This window comes from Dermacentor variabilis, chromosome 2 (assembly GCF_050947875.1).
Source record: "Dermacentor variabilis isolate Ectoservices chromosome 2, ASM5094787v1, whole genome shotgun sequence".
Lineage (NCBI taxonomy): Eukaryota > Metazoa > Arthropoda > Arachnida > Ixodida > Ixodidae > Dermacentor > Dermacentor variabilis.
Genome location: NC_134569.1, coordinates 252,541,826 through 252,562,519, shown reverse-complemented (window position 1 = coordinate 252,562,519; position 20,694 = coordinate 252,541,826). Strand labels below are relative to the sequence as shown.

Below are 20,694 nucleotides of genomic sequence, written 5' to 3'. Positions count from 1 at the left end.
CCTGTCCAAAGGTATACAAAGCCTAGAAGTGTTTTCGCCCCTGCTACTTTTCCTTTTAGCCATAAATGCTCCTTGCATTCCTGTTTGACCCTTTGCCAATTTGTATTTTTATGAATGAGTGCTCCAATTCCCCCACCCTTTCTGCTACCCTGCACTCTGTCGCAGTATTCCCATGCATAATCAGGGTTACAGGGCGGTTGTTCCATGTCCCTAAGATGTGTCTCTACAAACCCATAAACCATTAAGTTCTCCTGTCTCAGTTGTTCTTCGATTTCCTCCCATTTTAGCCTATTTCTTCCACCTTGCATGTTAATGAACCCTATGTCTGACTTAGTTTGGCTCTTGCGCTTATTCCTGTCACCTCGCAATGATGTAGAGGTAGCGGACGACTTCTGCAAAATGATTGTGGGCACAACTCAACCAGCCTCAATCCAATTCGAAGTTTGTGCGCCACCTTCCTCAAGTAACCACTACGGCTTGCTCTTCACGATGCCCGAATTAGAGGCTGCTCTTGCGTCGTGTCGGCATTCATCTCCTCATGGCCCTGACGGGATCTCGTACTGGTCTCTATCTCACCTTGGCAGGGCTGGTCGCACTGCGCTGCTCAATTATTACAACGACACATGGGTCTCCGGTATTGTTCCGCAGCAGTGGAAGATCAGCCGTCTGGTTGCTCTCTTGAAGCCTGGAAAGACTCCCTATGAGCTTACCTCATACCGCCCAGTTGCATTAGCCAGCTGTGTTGGAAAAGTTATGGAACGAATGGTCTTGGCGAGGCTCGAATGGTTTCTGGAAAGAAATGATCTTTATCCGAACATGATGACCGGTTTTCGGCGGGGTCGTTCTTCAATTGACAGCGTCATTGACTTTGTTACGACAGTGGAACATGAAAAACGTCAACGCCGACTCGTCGCCGCTGTTTTCTTAGATATCAAAGGGGCCTACGACAACATCCTTCATGAAGCCATTCTCGATGCCCTAGATAACTTGGGTATTGGCGGCCGGCTCTACCTGTGGTTTGTGAGCTACCTCAGCGGCCGTTTCGTTTACATGTCCACGCCTGACGGAGAGACTAACCGTCATCAGGTATGCCGTGGAGTTCCTCAGGGAGGAGTTCTCAGCCCAACATTATTTAATGTGGCACTGATTGGGCTGGTGAGCGAACTTCCACCTCACATCCACATCAGTGCATATGCAGATGACATCTGCATCTGGGCTTCTGGTACAACACGCCCACAACTACGTGCGAAATTACAACGGGCTGTGTCATCTACTTCACGATACATACGGCGTCAGGGTTTGCGCTTAGCTGCCGAAAAATGTTTTGTGGTTGCATTCACATGCAAATCCGTCTGCCGATACCCGATCTCCATTAACGGTGTCATAATACCTTATGTCTCCCACCACAGATTCTTGGGCATTATCATCAACCGCGATTTGTCATGGACGAGCCATGTTAATATGTTGAAGCAAAAACTTAATCAGTTTTACCATGTTCTTCGCTTCGCAACAGGCATAACACGCATGAAATGGGGCCCCACGGAAGGCTCATTAATAAGACTTTATCAGTCTTTTCGTAGGCTACATTCGATACAGCCTTCCGATACTCTCAAACCTGAGCATTTCTTCCTTACGGACATTAGAAAGCGTCCAAGCGCAGGCACTCAAAATATGCCTCGGGTTGCCACGGCGTGCCTCCAACAAAGGCACAACTGAGGAAGCCCACGTATGCCCATTATCGATATACCTGTCCCACGAACCACTTCGTGTGTATTTACGCTTACTGACACGACACCATTGCCATCCATTGACGTCGGTTCTACATGAGCGGCCGGACAGCAGTTTCACAAGTGCACTCCGCTGCCATCTACCCCACATAACCTCAGGCTATGCCCTTCCATATCACCCCGTCAAACCAGCATGGGTGATATTTCAACCTTCCGTATGCGTACATGTCCCCGGCATACTAAAAAAATCATTCGTTCCCGTCAGTGGACTACAACAACTTGCTCTCGCGTACATCTGGTCAGAATACCAGACATATGTTCATGTTTACACAGACGGTTCCGCGTCACCAAAGGCATCGACAGCAGCTGTGGTGATACCAGCCCAACAGATGACTCGAGGTTTCATATTAGACCACAATTCTACATCAACCGCGGCAGAGCTTGTGGCTATTCGGGAAGCGATTCGCCACATCTGCGGAGAAAGACCTCAAGAGTGGTGCATTTTCACGGACTCAAAACCCGCGCTGCAAATTTTGGGATGCTTCCTGCGTCACACCGCATATCAGGTTCTGGCACTGCAGATCACCGAGCTACTTTCATGCGCTCAAGAAAAACACCACCGCATAGTGTTCCAATGGATCCCGGGACACTGTGGGCTCAACGGTAATGAGATGGCCAATGCTGCAGCAAGACGCGCCCTCAGCAATGGCCTGCGAACTGTAGTGCCATTCTCCAGACCGGACATCACATGCCTCCTATCGGAATTCATGAGGAGTGCGACGAGAAGATACTGGGCCCAGCCAGACGCTCGTCACGTCCGCCTTAAAAGGCTGGATCCCGATATGAAATTTCCTATTCTGCGTGGAATTCCACGCCCTCATGCATGCCTGATAGACAGACTGCGATTAGGCGTCGCCTTCACGCGCAGATATTTGCACATTATTGGACGGACAGACTCCCCGGACTGTTTAGTGTGTGGTGCTGTAGAGACTATAGAACATGTGCTCGTGGTGTGCCCTGAGTATGCGCGCGAAAGACTGACAATGGCAGATACATTGACACATTTACAAAATGGACCACTGTCGGAGGACCTCTTGCTATGTGCATGGCTACAGAGTTGGCAGACGACAGAGACAATGCGTGCATTTTCACGCTTCCTAGGTGACACGGGCCTGGACTCACGCCTGTGATACCAGTTGTGTAATGTGTCTTTCGCTTCGTTCTTCCCATTATCATCCCCCATTGTGACCCTTTTTCTTCCCCTCTTCCCCTTCCCTTACGTAGAGTAGCAGGCCAGATGCTCCAATATCCGGCCAACCTCTCTACATTTTCCAATCATTAAAATACTTCTTTTTTCTATCTTCCTGTCACCTCTCCTACAGTACCGATGTTCGCGTGTTTGTGGCTCCTGCCTCGAATCGTCCACGCCTACACTGCTTCTTTCAGGACTCTGGGTCCCCCTAAAAAAGCTGTTGCCTGGCGACCCATCCTGCCCCCTATCCTTTTGCCAGTGGCACCACTGTAGTGAATGCCATACTGCACAAAAGGCCGGAAGCCGGTTCCGTACACGTCCCTGTTGACCTCCATCACGCTGTACCCGGGTCGTCCGCTCAGACTCCTAATGACCCGATTGGCCTCAACCACCCTCCTTTCTACCTGGTAAGCCTGGCCCTGGACCTCTGGGATAGTGCATATGGTCACATGCACCCTCCCGGAGGCCTCTCTAAGCTTACTCAGCCCAGTCTCAATGTGCCTCTCAAGGTCCTGGCTTCTCCCCTTAAGCACGTCATTGAGCCCAGAATGCATAATGACCAAGCTGTCGCTCTCCGTGCTGACCCCAACTACTTCCCGCGCCTTGGTCATTGCTTCCGCCATGCCCTTGCCCGCTTGCGCCTCCACCTGTACTCGCCCGTCCGCCTTCACTCTCGCCATCACCCCCTGTTCGACCCTCCCCGCATTGGAGTCCCCTATTACCAGGACCCTTCTACGTGCAAACCGTTCGACTGCAGCCTGTGTCCGCTGCCCCTCCCTTTGCGCCCGCTGGCGCCCCTGTGGCTGCAGCGTCGCCTCACTCGGGGCGCGTTGTGCAGCTTCACTATAACTACGCCGTGTCACCGGCGGCGAGCTGAGGACGGCTTGCTCTGGCTCCCTGCCTCCCACTTCGCCTGTAGGTTCTACCCTACTTTCTGAGTTTTTGCCAGCGCTTTGTTGTCCTTACCCGACCTTCTCCGCTGCCCGCGTCTCCAGCGCGTCGAGCCGCCTTTCCAGTTCGGCGCTCCTTTCTTTTTCTTCCTCAAGCTCGGCCACGGTCCTTACTAACTGCGCGGCCTGGGCCGCCTCCACCTTGACGAAATTGTCAACTTTCGCCTGCAGTGCTACCCGCTTCTCCTGTTCCTCCCTCAGGTCTGCCTTAAGCTTGTCGAACTTAGCCGCCCAATTCCCTTCCAGTTTTTGGACGGCTTCCCTGACGCCCTCGCACGACCTGCACGTGAAGCTAGACCCCTCCGCGTCTGCTAAATTCTGGAACTTAGTTTCGTCGAGGAAGCACCATCGCAGGCACTCGTCGCACTGCACTTGCTCCCCGTCCCCTGCGGCCTTCGCGTTCTTCGATTTCATCGCTAGGCCTACGTCCTTAGGCCCAACGAGGAAGTTCGCCAAATCACTCAAGCAAAGCCGACCTCGACCGCTATCCCAAACTAAAATAAAGAATTATCACTCCCTACCCCATGTAAGAATCCGAGGAGCTAGCTGAAAGAATTAACTAAGCCTATCAATAGGTCCCACCTACCAACTAGGCCTAGCGGGGGAGCCGCCAGACCTAGACAAAGCCGGTACGTTTGCTACACTTACCAAGAATTCAAAATTTGCTCCTCTACTCCATGCAACAGAAAACACTTCAAAACACTAGCTAATAAAGATAAAAAAGTACTTAGCTACAAACGAAGTCGCTGAAGCCTCGACCACAGGAGCGTCCGAGCGTCCGTTGCCAAATGCATAGAGTTACTACGGAAAAACCTGTCACCAGCGCCCCCATCGGAGCCTTGGCGCGAACTGAGTAGTGCAAGGAGAGCTGTCCGCAAGCGAAGCTGCATAGGCCACAATGGACCCTTCTCTTTCGTTTGTGTTGAGGCACGGTTTCCTAAAAATCAAGGACCTGGAAAGCTTCTTCCGCCCATCCACGCTTCGGAAACGAAGCTCAGCGGAGCGAAGTACGTGTACAATATAAAATAAAGTCTCAAGTGTTATTTCGGCGTGGTGCAACTCGCAAGTACAGAGAGCATCAGGTTTGTCTGTATGCATATCAGCATAAAATCTAAGCATTTCAAATTGTATCATATTGAATATGTCCTGAACACAAGACTTATTAAGTATCTCCTATATTTTTATGCATTTTATCGTAATCTTTTGTCTCGAAATTATTTACACAGAGTAAATCTTTTCATAGCCGTTCCCAGGGCAGCAAACAGCAAACGTTTTCCAAGGCAGCAAATAGGGTGCGATCATAACGAAAGTAAGCTTCCGACAGTGCCTACGCGCTGCATCTTTCTTTCTCGAAGGAGCTACAGCATCGCTCAGTACCTTAATTTGAACTTTTTTGCAGACGCTTCGACCAACAAGCGCGCACAAATAAATGTAAATAAATGCGACATTTTTTTCTTTACACATGTGCGTTATTTCGCAATTACTCGTCCAGTGCTCCTACAGCAACTTTATTGCTCACATTTGAAAAACGCCGTTGAGCAGGCTTAGCACATTGCGAAGCGTGCTGGTTGTATCGGCGCAGGACATACAAAATACCAGAAGTAGAAATGAGCTCGCTGTGCAACGATGCTCTAGAACAGGTATTTGAATTCATAAACGAACCAAAATGTTTGGTTAAGCTGACCTGCCAGATCTCTCCTTTCGAATTGTTGAGTCAAGGGGAGACGGACGTCTGTTAAAAGGCGTATATATCGATGGCACATAAGCAAGATGGTTCGCAACGTTGTTTTTTTTCTGTTACCAACGAAGTCGCGGCTGCAGATTCTTGAGTTTTCGCTTAGTTACCACGGCCCTCCGTCAGGGCTACGCAACAGAATTACAAAATAACAAAATTGTCGCACTTCCTCATGCGAGCCGCTGTGTTGTGGGGAATGCAAGTAATCCGACTACCCAACAGGTTGAACGGCCTGTATCCAGCGCTCTCACCTTTCCCCTTCATACGATCGCGATGGAAATCGGTAAAACTGAACGTTGTTATTCCGTCCTTCACGTTCATGGCAATTTACAACACAACAGTAGCGTCGATTGCGGCGTTTCTTCATAGCGCGCGGAGCCATCGCGGTTGCCGTCGTTTCCGCCATCAGTCTGACGAATGAGCCAGCAAGCGCTTTATGGCAGTTCGGAGGCGCGTCCGACTACCGTAGAAATTCATAGCTCTCTGTCTGGGTGTTAAATGCGCAAAACGCTCGCCATGTGGACCAAAATCTAGTTAAATCGTTGTTTCGCAGTCGCTAGCTGCATAGGCAACTTAGCAAGGGAGTCGGGCTTCGCACTACTCAATTATTGCCTCTTCGAACCGGCAGGTGGCGCTACGCGTGTTGCAAAACTCCAGAGTCTGACTTCCATTGCCGCCGCCTGGCCGCCGCACAGGGATGGCATTGGAGCAGGAGCGAAGAGAGTAAGGGTCGCGCCGTGCGCGAGAGATGGCGCCGGGAGCGCGCGCAGCTAGAGCAGCGCGCTGCCCCGGCTACGGAGCTTGTTGCGGCGAGGGACAACGACGAGGCACAAAAGCGACGCAAAACGCAGGAACGTGGGCTAACGAGCTGCGCTCTAAAAAATTGTCGCCGTCTGTTATCTTGCCCTTGGTTGCTCTGCAAGTTTATAGATGATCTGGGGTCGTATAACGTAAAACTATTCGAATATATTTTTAATCCAATCATCATCATCATCAGCCTGGTTACGCCCAGTACAGTGCAAAGGCCTCTCCCATACTTCTCCAACTACCCCGGTCATGTACTAATTGTGGCCATGTTGTCCCTGTAAACTTCGTAATCTCATCCGCCCACCTAACTTTCTGCCGCCCTCTTCTACGCTTCCCTTCCCTTGGAATCCAGTGCGTAACCCTTAATGACCATCGCTTATCTTCCCTCCTCATTACATGTCCTGGCCATGCCCCATTTCTTTCTCTTGATTTCAACTAAGATGTCATTAACTCGCGCTTGTTCCCTCACCCAATGTGCTCTTTTCTTATCCCTTAACGTTACACCCATCATTCTTCCAATCATATTCCAATCTCCTGACGTCAAATTTGCGTAACCCCCGGCGCAAGCATCGGATGGTCACTTCGCAGGGTTGTCTCAACAAACCAATCAAATGCTCCCCTCGTTCAAACGAGGTCACTTTTGTTTGCCTGAAAAACGAATAACGTTGTCTGCACTGAGCCGCTTGTCTTATCTAAGTGGCTAACAAGAGGCGAGGAGCACGCTCAAGTAGAGAAGGATTCGATGCGGTCTAGCCACTGCACTAAATATCGACAACCGGATGAAGAGGGTGGTGCCCGCGTCTGCGATTGGTCCGCATTCTCTCACTTAGCTTGCGGTGTCTCGTCGACAATCGCAGTGGCATGCAGCGGAAGCTTAAGAATGACACTAAAACGGGTCCTCAGCAAAGAAATGTTGGCAGAACGCGGTCATACACGTGCTGAAAGTTCTGGAAAACGTTACATGGCCACGCAAAATGTTTTATTACACGCAAATAAACCCATGCTCCCCGGCAGGGGCGAATAGCCAGTGTCGGAGCGATCGGCGGCAGCCATCTTCTATTCCATTGGGAACGGGGCAGCCTGCGGATATTCAGAAGAAAATTCAGTTTTCTTGGGCATATGAATACATTTTTAACGCGTACGCGTCACTTTGACGCGGTAAGTTATTGCGGTTTTGTGACGTTGCGCGAGAGGCAGGTGAAGTGGGTTTCGCACGAAAACTTGTCACCAATAGCCGAGAGCTAATGGCAAAAAGGCGTCGAGCCATAAATAACTATTTTTCTTTTGCTCGGTCAAAACATGCATAATCACTGTCAACACGTCATATCAGATGGAGAGCTTCGCGGTTTTCGTGGCGTCGCATGACCGACAGGCGAAAGGGGGGGGGGGAGGAAATCCAAAAATAGTTTTTGACCAATCGCGGAGGGCTGATTGCTGAATTGGAATAGAAAAGTTTGAAATAGCTTTACGTTATAGCGCCCCTGCATGACGTTCTAACTTTTTTTTTGTTAGTAACCCAGCCCTGCCTTTGTTTTGCTAGGTAACTTTATTATCCCAAACATTTGCTGGAAATTCCATCCATTTTCAACCTTAGCCAAAAAATTTCTTCATTTCTGCCCAGTCTTTTCACTTGCACATATATGAGAGCCTAGAAGGACACCCTGATCTAACGCCAACATTCCCTGCCTGTTGCTGAAATCCCATGCAGCGCTTGTCTGCGTCCTTTCGCCGTCCTGTGTCCAAGTTCGCGCTCTTACACGTCATGGACCCGCACCAACTAGCCCGGTCGCTTACCTTACTACAGTCTCATACTAGCCTCGTGTCAGATATCACCCACATGCCTGCTTTAAGCAATGAGAGTTTACTATCGTTTACAATCAATATATAGGGTCCCAAAGCTGAAAACCAGTCTAGAACCTTATCTAACTTCAATAAAGGTAACTTTAATGCTATAAACCAGTGCCAGTGCACATTTCTTGACACGATTTTGCAAGATTTCGATCAGTGAGATGTTCACTTGAATTGGAACATGTTTCTTTCTGGGAATAATGTACTCACAAGCAGATACATCCCCTTAGGCACAGTCACCTCTAATCGCAAAGCGCTATGGTACAACACCTATACTAAATGCCTCTCAGGCAATAAAAAATATGGCTGTATAGATCAGCCAAAACTAGTTGAAATGTCGCTAGGCAAAGAACTTAGTTACCTCTTAGTGGTACACAAGTGCGCTTAAAAGGGCCAAAGACAGCTTCTATTCTAAGAATGTGCCATCAACGCTTTAAACATATACTAAGAAAGTTTTGCGCACTACAAGCCCCATCGACAAAGTGACGTTAGCTTATTCGATCACACAGGTAACACTGTTCCATCAATCAAGTGCACATCTCTCCTGAACGATGATTCTGTAAATTTTTCTGACACTTTCAATGTTTGCTTACCTGCTACAAAATTTTACAACCATTCAGTAACATTTCCAATAATAATTTACCCTGCTGGTGTAGAGAGCATATTTATGAGTACTAGATTTTAACCATCACCTGACTGCGATTTCATTAGCCGTCTCATTGAAAAGCGATGCTGCCTATTCCTCAATAATAATAACAAAGTTTTCGAACATTCGCTTGACACAGACTTTTACGGGCTGAGTGGAAAGTCGGCAAGGTGATTCCACTACATAGGTCAGGTAAACGCATCCCCCAATTACCTATACTAGCTGATTTCACTTACTAGCATTCTCTGTAAAATTTAGAGCATATTTTTTTTTGTCTCGCTAGCTCTCTTGAATCATACTCTTTTGTGCCCTCGCGTGCAGCACAGCTTCAAAGAGACATGCTCTTGTGAAGCGTAACTAGTACCACTCATACATAAACTCAGAGTCATCCTTGATCGACCCTCATTCGCAGATAACACATTTTTACATTTTTTAAAAGCATTTGACAAGGTATGCTAAAGACTACTACTAGATAAGCTTTGGCTTCTAAACCTACATAGGACGTTACTTACGTGGCTTGAGTGTTTTTCAACCAACCGCTCCCACTAAGTTACGATCAACATCACTGACATAGAGCTTAACAGTGTTCACTCTGATGTCTCGCAAAACTCGCTACTTGGCCCACTTCTCTTTCTTATTTACATTAATGATTGGCTGTTCTCCGTTTTTTGTCACATATTCGTTTGTTTGCTGACGACTGTGGCAAATGACACCTGAATAACCCTTTAACTAACTACAAATGTCTTGGTGTACATATTTGCAGCAACATTGCCTGGTCTATTCACTGCACTTACGTCGCAAGCAACGCTAACAGAAGTTTGGGCTTTCTTCGTTAAATTGTCAATGACTGGTAGATGCGCGAACATGAGTGACATCTGGTGGCGCTTCAAGGGGGCTTCCTCCGCTTTCTTCCTCATTCTTCCTCTGCAACCTCCTCCTTTGCTTTTCTCCTCGCGCTTTTTCGGCTCTCACCGTATTTGATCCTGCGGTGCGCTCCGCGTTCGCTCTTTCATCTATCGTAATGCTCGTTCGCTCGGTTACTACGCCGAAGCACGCCGACATTCAACGCAGGAACGGGCACCTTACAGCTGCGCACTAAAAGAGCTGCCAAACGCGTATTACTGCGCTACATCTTACTGTGGCGCCGGTTTCGGCAAAAGTTCCCTAGAGAATGGCGGCTACAAGGGAGCAAAGGAAACCGTTTTTGGAACCACTGTGCCAGTGTATAAAAAAAGAAGTAGCTTTTCCTTCAGCTTCGACTCGTTTAGGCTGAGGCCATGTGATATGCCTTTTTTTGCTTAGGTAATCACGCATTCTAATGGAAACGAGTGTTGGAGCGCTATTCTGGATATCGTCAAATCCGGTAATGGCAGCACTTTGAGGTAGAAAGCAGCCCTCCGAGTCCATCAGAGCTGACAAAATAGCGAACTTGACAATATGGCCGAATTTGACCACGTAAGAAAAAGCATCTCTATTTTCCATACGGTGGATACTCGGGCTTTCTCGTGCATCACGCTGTACATGTAAGGTGGGAATACTGCTTGTTTGTGCTTTGCACCGCCGTCAAGTTTATCAGTGATTTCTATTTTACAGGCTAACGTTGAGGGCGGTGAACCCGTGGCTGAGGCAGCGTCCTATCGTTCAACGGGAATCGTGAATGCAGCTTACGAAGACAGCGACGACGGAAGCGTCGTTGTCCACGGAAAGCGCGCCGTGTCCCTGCACAACTTCGGGAAGTACGCGGCCAAGGAGGAGCGGCGACGCAGCTTCGCGCCCACCAAGTGCGTTTTCGGCTCTCAATGCCGGCTTGCCAACTGTTTTTACGTATTGTTTAGCTTCATAATTAGTTTTATGCAGTTATGGTACGAGTCATCAAGCTATCTCTTACGAGCTGTTCTAACACGTGCAATATTGGATTATAAGACCTACGGTGCTTGGTCACCAGACTTCTTTCACCACCAAGCTAATTAGAGTAGATGAAGGGAGTGTCCCCAGGGCGGAGGAAGCTTTGGCCTTACGCACGGACCACGAGAAGAGGGTCAAGAAGAGTGCTGTTTCAGTAGGTGAGCTTGGTCTTGCCGGAGACTTGCGATCGAGTGACTTTTAATTAGATAGGTACACTGCCTATTTATGAGACAGTACATGGGAGCCCTTACAATATAGTATAGTGACCGATGCTAGCTTCCCCGTAAGAACCGCAAACTGGCGAGCGAAAGACGGGAAACCGAGGAAGGGAGAAGAACGCCTTTGTTTATTCCTGCTGACTCGTGGCACGGAGGCCTCGCGTCGGAGCGTGCCAGTTGTTCGATTACGGTGCACGGTGCCGCAAACGGTGGTGCGGGCCGTGGTGTGTCGGGCTGCACCCACAAGGTTCAAGGGCGCACTTCGTCGTGGCGGCACCCTGCCTTTGTTCACCTTGTTCAGTCGAGCACGGGGGCGCACCTCGGGGAATCGAAAACCTCGGCGCAGTGCACCCTTCATTGTTCCAGAGAAACTTGGCTGAATCGAACGAACCTATAGAAGGCGGCCAACGAAGACGACGATGGCCGCTAGAGGACTTCATTTTATTGGCTTACTGTTATCACAATACTACCACCATAATATATATATATATATATATATATATATATATATATATATAGTCATATGATGAGAAGCCAACAAACACTGACACGAAGGACAACATAGCGGTAATTACTTGTGCCTAATGAATGTAATGAAGAAACGAAAACTAATGGAATTTAAAGTGGATGAAAAAACAACTTGCCGCAGGTGGGAACCGAACCCACAACCTTCGCATTTCGCGTGCGATGCTCTACCAATTGAGCTACCGCGGCACTGTTTCCCCATCCACTTACTTGGGTATTTATGTGTACTAGTAGAACCCTGGGAGTGTTAGCCAGCGCCACCACTCACAGACCTTGGCGGCGGGCGTGGAACGCCCTTGTTGCCGTCAAAGCAACAAGGACGTTCGCGACCGTGCCCGCGACCTCGTGCTCAGCAGCCGACACTATAACCACTGAGAAACCACGGCGGGCGGCAGGTGCGAGTAGCAAGTGCCTGAGCGACAGGGGGCAGTCATCTTTATTCCTATCGGAGCGGGGCAGCCTGCGGCTATTCAGTAGATAATGCAGTGTTGTTCGGCATACTGATGCATGTTTAATGCGTACACGTCATTTTGACGTGGTGATTTCTCGTGATTTTCTAACGCCGCGTGACAGGTAGGTGAAGTGGGTGTCGCACGAAAACTTTTCACCAATAGCCGAGAGCTAATGGCAAAAAGGCGTCAAATCAGAAATAACTATTTTTCTTTTGCTCGGTCCAAACATGCATAATCACTGTCAACACGTCATATCAAATGGAGAGCTTCGCGGTTTTCGTGACGTCGCATGACCGACAGGCAAAGGGGGGGGGGGGGGGTCCAAAAATAGTTTTTGACCAATTGCGGAGGGCTGATTGCTGAATTGGAATAGAAAAGTTTCAAATAGCTTTACGTTATAGCGCCCTTGGTGCGTTGTAATAGATGCGATTTTAAAGTGCTATATGCGCTGAATGGAGCGCGAAATTATTATATAACACAGAGTATTACAATCATGAAAAATATTTTATTTTTGCACAATAATTGACATTCGTGCAATTTTTTTCAATTATTCATTGTCCTACTTAACTATAAGACATAGCAGTTACCGAAAAAGTTACTCGTACACAGGAGGAGGAGGAGGAGGAGGAACTTGCAGAAACTGTTGCGCGGTTCATTCCTGGGTGGTTCCCTCTGACAGGGCTCCACTGGCGATCGCGGCTCGCCGGGCCTGGTCGAGGGTCGCCAGTTGGCTTCCCAGGTCCAGTTCGGAGAGTCTCGCCTCCCAAGACCACGCAGTGAGTGTGTGTGTTGTGACTCGTGGCGAAATTGCGTCGCCCGGACGGTCGGTGCATTCGTGTGCTACATGTGTGGGTATGTGTTAGTTTGCAGGCGGCGCCAGTCTCTTGCCTGGAGTTTATTGAGAGCTTTGTGCGGGGGAGCGTATTGCGTTCTTCCGAGACGTTGGTCCTGTAGTATTTGATGACCTGTCGTTAATAACTCGTGGGTCGCTCGTCGGTCTGTCGGGGGCTGAAGAACGGTGTGCCCTGCCGCTCGGCTAGTGAGACCTCGAGCTGCGCAGTCCGCCTCTTCGTTTCCCCGCAGACCTTCGTGCCCGGGGCACCAGACGATACCGTGGGTCCATTCTAGTGAGCGAGCCACGATTCGAATGGCTTGTATAGGGACCGTTCCATTCATGTATAAACGACACGCCGCTTGTGAGTGTGTAAGGACGCGGGCGGACCTTTCCTTGCTCTCGGCGTCGCGAAGTGCGAGAGCGATCGCTGCTGCTTCTGCTGCTGCGCTGCATGTGGCGCGGATGGAGGCAGAGGCTACCAGGTTCCCCTGATTGACAACGGCGAGTTTGTATTTGGGCCCGCAACGTGGCGACGAGGGATACGGGCTAGTGTCCGTGTAGTATGTGTCTGGGTCTCTGAAATAGCGTTTGTGCAACATGCGGGCACGCGCTGTTCTTCTCTCTTGATTGTGGGTGGGGTGCATGTTCTTGGGGATAGGGTGTACTACACTGTTCTCAATGTGGTTAGTCAAGAGTTGTGTTTCTTCTTTGCAGTACTGAGGCGTCAACGGGTACCCTAGTCGTTGAAGAAGGTGTCTTCCCTGTTGAGTCTTGTTGAGGCGCTCCCTCTGCGCTACTAGCGTGGCACTTGCTAGCTCCTCAAAGGTGTTGTATACACCTAGCGCTAGTAATTTATTTGTGCTTGTGCTTGACGGTAGCTGTAAAGCCGTTTTGTGCGCCATTCTTATGAGAGTGTCCATGCGCTCTGTCTCGCTTTTGCGCTTGACTTGATACGGGAGTGCGTAGGTGACACGGCTGATGACGAGGGCTTGTACCAGTCTTAAGATATCGTCCTCTGTAAAACCATCTTTGCTGCGCGCTACTCTGGCGATGAGTGATGCGGTGCTTCTTATAACGTGATTTAATTTCTCTGAGGCTACCTTTATGCCGTTGTTCTCCTGGACGTGCATACCTAGTAAGCGTGTTGTCGGGACGCGCTTTATAGGTTGCCCGGCAATCTCTAGATGTATTGGCGGGGCTCGATGTTCCTTAGTTTGCTTGGGCCGGACTTGAAGGTACTCCGACTTGTGTAGGGCACACCTCATTCCTGCTGTGGTTAGGCATGACTCGATGTGTCCGATAGCTGTGAGTAATGTGTTTTCTATGTCGCCGTATGAACCCTTGGTTGCCCATAGGGTGATATCGTCGGCATAGAAGGCACATCTGAGTTTTGGGATGTTTTCCAGTTGTAAAGCAAGTTTTCTAAGTCCGATGTTGGAGAGGAAAGGAGATATCATTGATCCTTGCGGAGTACCCTTCTGCGGTAGATCATATATGTCTGATTGTAGGCCTGCTATGCCGATGCGGGCTTTGCGGTGGCTGAGAAAAGCCACGGTATAATGGTATACTCGCTCTCCGCATCCTATGGCGGCGAGGCCATCTAGGATGGTTTCATGTGCTATATTATCAAATGCTTTTTCCACGTCAAGGGCTAGGAGTATGTTGTTGTTGCTGCCCGGTTGTGGGTTGAGGACCTCTTCCTTGAGCAGGAGGAAGACATCCTGTGCTGACATGCCTTTCCGAAATCCGTACATGCAATTGGGGTGTAGTCGATGTTCTTCCATGTGTTGTTCTATTCGAATGAGTAATATTCGTTCAAGAAGCTTGCCCAGGCAAGACGTGAGCGAGATCGGTCGTAATTGATCGAGCCTGCGCGGTTTTCCCGGTTTGGGTACAAGGACTATGTGAGCTGTAGTCCATTCCTCAGGTAATGTTCCGCCCGGTGTCCATATTTCTTCGTTCAGCTGCTTTGTAAAGGCTCGCAGGGTTTCATCACTTAGGTTTCTCAAGATGGCGTTGGTGATCCCGTCGGGACGCGGTGCCGTGTTTTTTTTTTTTTTTTGAAACTCTGTGCTGCCGCGTATACCTCCGCATACGTGATGGGTGCATCAAGTATCTCGTTCGGAGGTCCCGCATATTGAGGGTATGGTTTCGGATGCCCGGTCCGGATTCCCGTGTATGTTTGCTGTAGTTCCTGTAAGAGTTCATCCTGGGTTCCCGGATATTCGCCAACGAGTTCTTGTAGGGTTGTGTTTGTTTCTGTTTTCGTATTTGAAGGATCGATGATGCTGCGGAGTATGTTCCACGTCTTTTTGGTGCTTAGCGTGCCTTTAAGCGAATTGCAGAACGTGCGACAATTGTCCCTGTGAACCTTCAGGGGAAAATTGCTGGCCTGTTTTGTGACGTTTGATATCCTAAGTCTAAGTTTGCGATTTAGCTTCTGTTTGCGCCATCTTTTTGTGAGGCCTCTGCATTCTTCCCATAAGTGTATCAGATGGTTGTCGATTGCCGGCGTGTCGGTGTCGGTTCGGTACACTTTACACTTTGTTGGCGTCATATAGTTCTTTGATGCGTTGGGCCCACTCCTTGATCGTGGTTAAGCGGCCTTGATGTTCCGGGAAGGGCGGACTTGTATCCAAATCGAGCTGTTGCCACTCCCTAAACTTAGGCCAACTTGTAATTTTGGCTCTCCCTAGAGGTCGGCGTAGTTTGGCCGAGGCGCTGGTGATTTCGATAATGTAGTGATCACTACCCAGCGAGCCGTCTAGGACCCTCCAGCTTGTTCCCACGGTATCGTTGGTGATGGTGAGATCAGGGGTCGTGTCCCTGCTGGCGCTGTTTCCTATTCGAGTAGGCGTACCTGGTACAGTAATTAGAGTGCATTCGTGGCGCTCTATGGCTTCTAGGAGCTTCGTGCCCTTGGTATCTGCTTTCGAGTAGCCCCGCGTGTTGTGCTTTGCATTGAAATCTCCGGTTATAATTAGGCGATCGCGGTGTTCCAGCATTCCCTGTAGGTGCCGGAACATTGACGCGAAGTCAGCCTTTCTGTCGCGGGGGGGACTGTATACGTTGCATACGACTTGTTTAGGTCTTCCCTTCTTGACATGCCTTATTGTGGTGATGACATGTAGGATTTCCTCACCCGGAAGCACTGTCAGGGTTGTTGCCAAATCTTTGCGGACGAGCGTGGCCACCCTACGGTAGCTGAGGTTGTACTGTATTTTATACCCCATAATTGGCTTCGGTTGCTCTTCCCCCTCTTGCAGGCAGATAATATCCGGGGGTACTAGCGCCGCCTGTACGTATAGCGAGAGGGATGCGTGCTTGCTTTTAATGTACCTACAGTTCCAAGACCAGATCGTGATGCTTTCGCTTTCCATTTGAGGTATACGGGCCATGATGGGACTTAGAGGGTATTGTGCTGTCTGTGTCGGAAGTTAGCATGCTACCGTCATCTGTCTGAGAGGGTATTTTACTACTTTTTCGTTTACGCTTGGGTTCTTTGGTTAGGGATTCGTTAACGTATTTCTTTAATTCTTGGAATTCCGCAAAAAACTGTTGAAATTGTTGCTGTATTTGTTGTATTATTTGTTGTTGTGATTGTTGCAGTGCTTGTTGCAATTGGTCCTGGGTTATCAGGTTGCTCTCAGACGGTGAGTGCGCCTGAGGCTGCTTTGGCTGTGTTGTTTGCGGGGAGGGGGGCGGTTGTGTTTGTAGTGGCGGATGTCCGGTGAGAGTGCTTAGCTGTGGTAATTGAGATTGTGGCGATCGCTCACAGGTCGCAGCGTGTGCCGATTCAAGCATGGCCACTCTTTTCATTGAAGTTTCGATTTTGTGCTCGTAGTCGGTTAGACGCTGTTTTTGCTGTCTGTTTTCCTCAATTACTCTCTGGTGTTCTGGATTTTGTGTGATCGGTGTGGATGTGATTTAGGGTTGGGAGAGACCACTTCCGCCCAGCTTACCTCGTGTGAAGGCTTCTGCTTCCTTGCCGGAGGCGACGGGTTCCTTTTGGGTGTCGGTGGTGCCCGATGCTCGCGGCTCACTGACCGGGAGCGGGAGCGGGATTGGGAGCGGGAGCGTTCCTCGGTATTGACCGGCCGGCTGCGAGTGTCCGCCCTGTAGGTCTCTTCTTCGTCTTCCGAGGCGAACCATCGTGGGGCTTTCGACTTCATCGGGGCTGACGATGGTGTGGGTCAGGGTCGAACCGGTTTGAGTCGCTGCTTGCACGAGTGGTCACCGGTTGGGTGGGCCTCCCCGCACGAGGCGCAGTTTATCTCGCATTTGTATCCGTCGGTTGGATTAAGCAGTCCGCACAATCTACAGATGGGTCTGTCTGGGTTTGGGCACACGTCGGTACGGTGGCCCTTTTCCCTGCAGATCTTGCAGACTTGGAGCGGTCGGTCTAAATGGATAGCAACGGAGTTCACCTCCGTAGTAGTACACAAATCGTGGTAGATGGGGACCAATAAAGGTCAGCGCTGCACTTTCAGTGGCACCGATCATCCTGGCTGTGAGGATTTTCACGCCTTGTGTTCTCACTCTGAGGTGGGCCATGAGGGTTTCGGTGGTTGTGTGCAACGGTATTCCATGTACCACTCCTCTGAGGGTGCCTTCTCCTTGGGCGGTGTATGCGCGCACTGCGTGATTTCTGCCGCTAAGTGTTAAGGTGTGGATGTGTCTTGCTTCTTCGGCGACCTCTTCGTACTGGGTCGATAGGATGGCTATGTTGGATCCCGGATTGATTCTCAGCATGAATTTGTCATCCGCGAAATCGTTGTGGCACGCGTCGATGATCGCTCGTGCAAGTGTATGAGTGAGCACGTTTCTTAATGGCAGACCTTGATTTGGACGAATGATTATCTTGTAGTCATTTTTCGGAAGCGGTGGAGGTCTAGCGACTCTCCGCGTTGTTGATGTCTTAGTGGTAGTTGCGGGGTCTTGGGGCTTCACACTACCGCGTCGCCTCTCCAAGGCTTCTTGCTTGCGTTGCTTTTGTGTTCGTACTGATTGCCAATTGAGATCTTCTCTCACGGTGTTATGGCACAGAGTTTCTTGGCTCACCGGTTCGGTAGTCTGGTCCATGCTTTCTTCTTCGTGTCCTCCGGAAGTTGTATGGAGGGAGTCCACGATCGTAGTCGCTTCGTTCACCATGGTTAGGCCAAGTGCCGTCGCGGGAATCCCCGTCGGTGAAGCGAGCGGCTGCCGCCGCCGGTTAGGGTTAGCGGCTCACCCGTGGTGACGAAACTTTCAAGAATCCTCCTGGGGCCCTCGGTGGTCGGATTTCCACGGGGATGGCGTCAATGCGGTCCTAATAACGTTAGGAAGCTGGTGAAAGCGTTTCGTGTCGTTTTCTGTTGAAAACACCATTAAAAACTCACGAAGCTGCGGAGCCCGACGCGAGCCGGCGTTGACACTGTGGTCTTCTTCTTCTCACACAGAACATAAGTCTAAAACCTGAAAACAAAAACAGCATAGAAACTTTGCTATGGTTGTAGCATTTGAGTGACAAGATGACATTATGCAAGTCATGCCCGTCAAAGAAGGCTAACGCAGTCAACAAAATTAAAGCAATGGTAGCATTTTTATGCAAGAGAGTTGCAAATGCAAGATCAGTTCGAAGTCTCAAATTCGTAGTACAGAATGTGGGAACGACATATCATATGGAACATTCATCCCACTTTAGTACTTACTCTAAAGCCTACAAAATCAACATTGTGGCAGCGCAAAAGAAAATCCCTCTAAAACTCGACAACATAACTAAAATAGTCATTATACACCTCACAAAATGCAGCTCGGGGAACAAAACACACGTGCCATTTATACGCAACCCCACTCTCCAGCTGCAATTCAACATGTATGTCGCATTTGATTCAAATTTAAAACAGACATGAAGATCAGAAAAACAATGCGAGTCATCGTTGACTTACGCCTGAAAGACATAGGTATGCCCTTCCTCGAACTTGAGAATCAAAGAGAGGGCACGTGAGAATACTTACGCAATGAAGCTTTATTGCAGATAAAAATATAAAAATGTCAGTTCATGTGTAGTGTTTCTACATTTTACACTAGACTGTGTAAAAACAATACTGAAACAAAATTCATGGCAAAGAGACTAGAACGCCAACTTGGTATACTTTTGCAGTTGTATTTAAAAGTCTGTTTTAAGTGCCGAATAGCAAGCTAGAATTACACCGAAAATTCCAACTTACATCGTCCATGTAGTCCGTTGGCGAAGCGATTGATAACTTTTTCACTCTCAACAGGGACGCCTCTTTGCCTATGTAGCAAGGCCAGGCTGGTCACGCGTGCTTCACTCATCTGTGATCGCAGCACTGTTCTTAAGCGACGCAGTGCGCAGTGCGTGACCTTTAGGCATTGGCATCGCTGACAGGCCAGTATTTGCACAAATGCCGTAATCATCGAAAGGAAAATGTCACCGTCGCATATGTAAAGCGCTCAACAGCTGTAGAAGGGATGCCCGCTTCGCTTTCCGACTTTTTCGCCACAGTTGGGCTTCAATCGCAGTTATCTGGACATGTCTTCCAATATCTTAGTCATACCGCTGGGCAATCTCCCTCTCTAGTTGGACGGCATAAAGACGAAGAGTCCACAGAGCCGAAAAGTGTCTTCGTTAAACCTTGACTTAAGGTCTGCCAACCCAGTAGTGCGCTGTACACCCGGATAAGCACTCTGAAGTGTTCCACCTGTGGTGGGTTTTGGTTCAGCCGCGAGCGCGCGGCGACCGTCTCCAGACTTGGAGACGGTTCTATCGCGGCGCAGTCCACTGCCCGTACGATGGTCATCAACAAGCGCGGTGCCAGCTTCTATACGCTTGATCTCTGTGGTAGCCACGATTGCGTGTCGATTGAACGGCTACAAGCAGCCACCAAGTCCCATACAAGTACCGACCACGCCATCCCTCCCAGCCCCGTTGCCGCTACTTCGTTGCATTCTCCGCCCCCTTCCACGGCTACAACCTACGAGCATTCTTCTGTATCCTTCAGACTTCCGACTTTCACCGGGCTTCTTCTCCAGCCGGCAGCCTATATAGCAGCACCAAAGAGAGAGAGAAAGAAATCACTTCATTCTATTACAAAAAAATGCATCGACGGCCTCAGTTCAGAGCGTCGCTTGCGGCATGCTTCAGCACTCGGCCGATAAAGTCTGCAGAAAAATCGTTGGTCATAAAGGGTCGTTGCGGCGGTCAGCCCCTAGGGCGAAGGGACAGGTCGGAGTGATGAGGGTTTGGCTAAGGGGCGTAGTTTTGCAAGGCATTGCCATAGAATGTGCGCTGTGTTGGGAGGATACAACTCACAAGGGCTACAGTGAAGGAGGTCATCAGTAGGTAGGCCTTGCAGGAGGTGCTTCCGTGCCGGAGTGAGCAGAGTGTGCGTATGAGCTTGTCGGTTGACTGTGCCCTGCTGTCGTGTAATGTATTGGTGTAGCTTAGGGTATACCCTGCGCTCGTCCCTAAACGGATGCAATTGTGGTGGAAGCGTTGGTGAGACGAACTGATTTGGTCGGGGGCTGTTGGGAGCCTGGAATATCATATTGTCACGTGGTAGTGACGTTGAAGAACACAGTAGCAAATACTTTGAAAGACAAAACTAACTTTTATTGGCCGAACCTGTGCCCACAAAAACAGGCTACACTTATAGCACAACGATAGCGGCGAACACGGTCGGTGATCGTCGAAAATCTGATCAGCGGGTCAAGCGCGTCGGCTTTTATACAGCAGTCGTCGAATGTTCCAGACTAATCGTTCAGGCACGCGTGCCTTCCACAAAGTTCTAC

At 49.5% G+C, this 20,694-nt stretch overlaps 2 protein-coding genes and 1 non-coding gene across 4 annotated transcripts in view; 1 reads left to right on the top strand and 2 right to left on the bottom strand.

Annotated features, from left to right (window-relative positions):
- LOC142573237 (dual oxidase maturation factor 2-like) overlaps positions 1–20,694 on the top strand; it is a 547,099-nt gene that overhangs the window by 505,049 nt on the left and 21,356 nt on the right. For both annotated transcript variants that reach the window (XM_075682837.1, XM_075682836.1), the window contains one exon: positions 10,559–10,746. In XM_075682837.1, coding sequence (XP_075538952.1) covers positions 10,559–10,746 — 188 coding nt within the window. The remainder of the gene's footprint in view (positions 1–10,558; positions 10,747–20,694) is intronic.
- On the bottom strand, positions 3,156–8,541 carry LOC142573375 (uncharacterized). The gene is made up of 2 exons (XM_075683014.1): positions 8,530–8,541; positions 3,156–3,782 (listed from the first exon to the last, which is right to left on the bottom strand). Exons 1-2 carry the CDS (start codon positions 8,539–8,541, stop codon positions 3,156–3,158), a joined length of 639 nt encoding a protein of 212 aa, XP_075539129.1.
- On the bottom strand, positions 11,730–11,802 carry TRNAS-CGA (transfer RNA serine (anticodon CGA)). The gene has a single exon. It is a non-coding gene; the product is annotated as a tRNA-Ser (tRNA).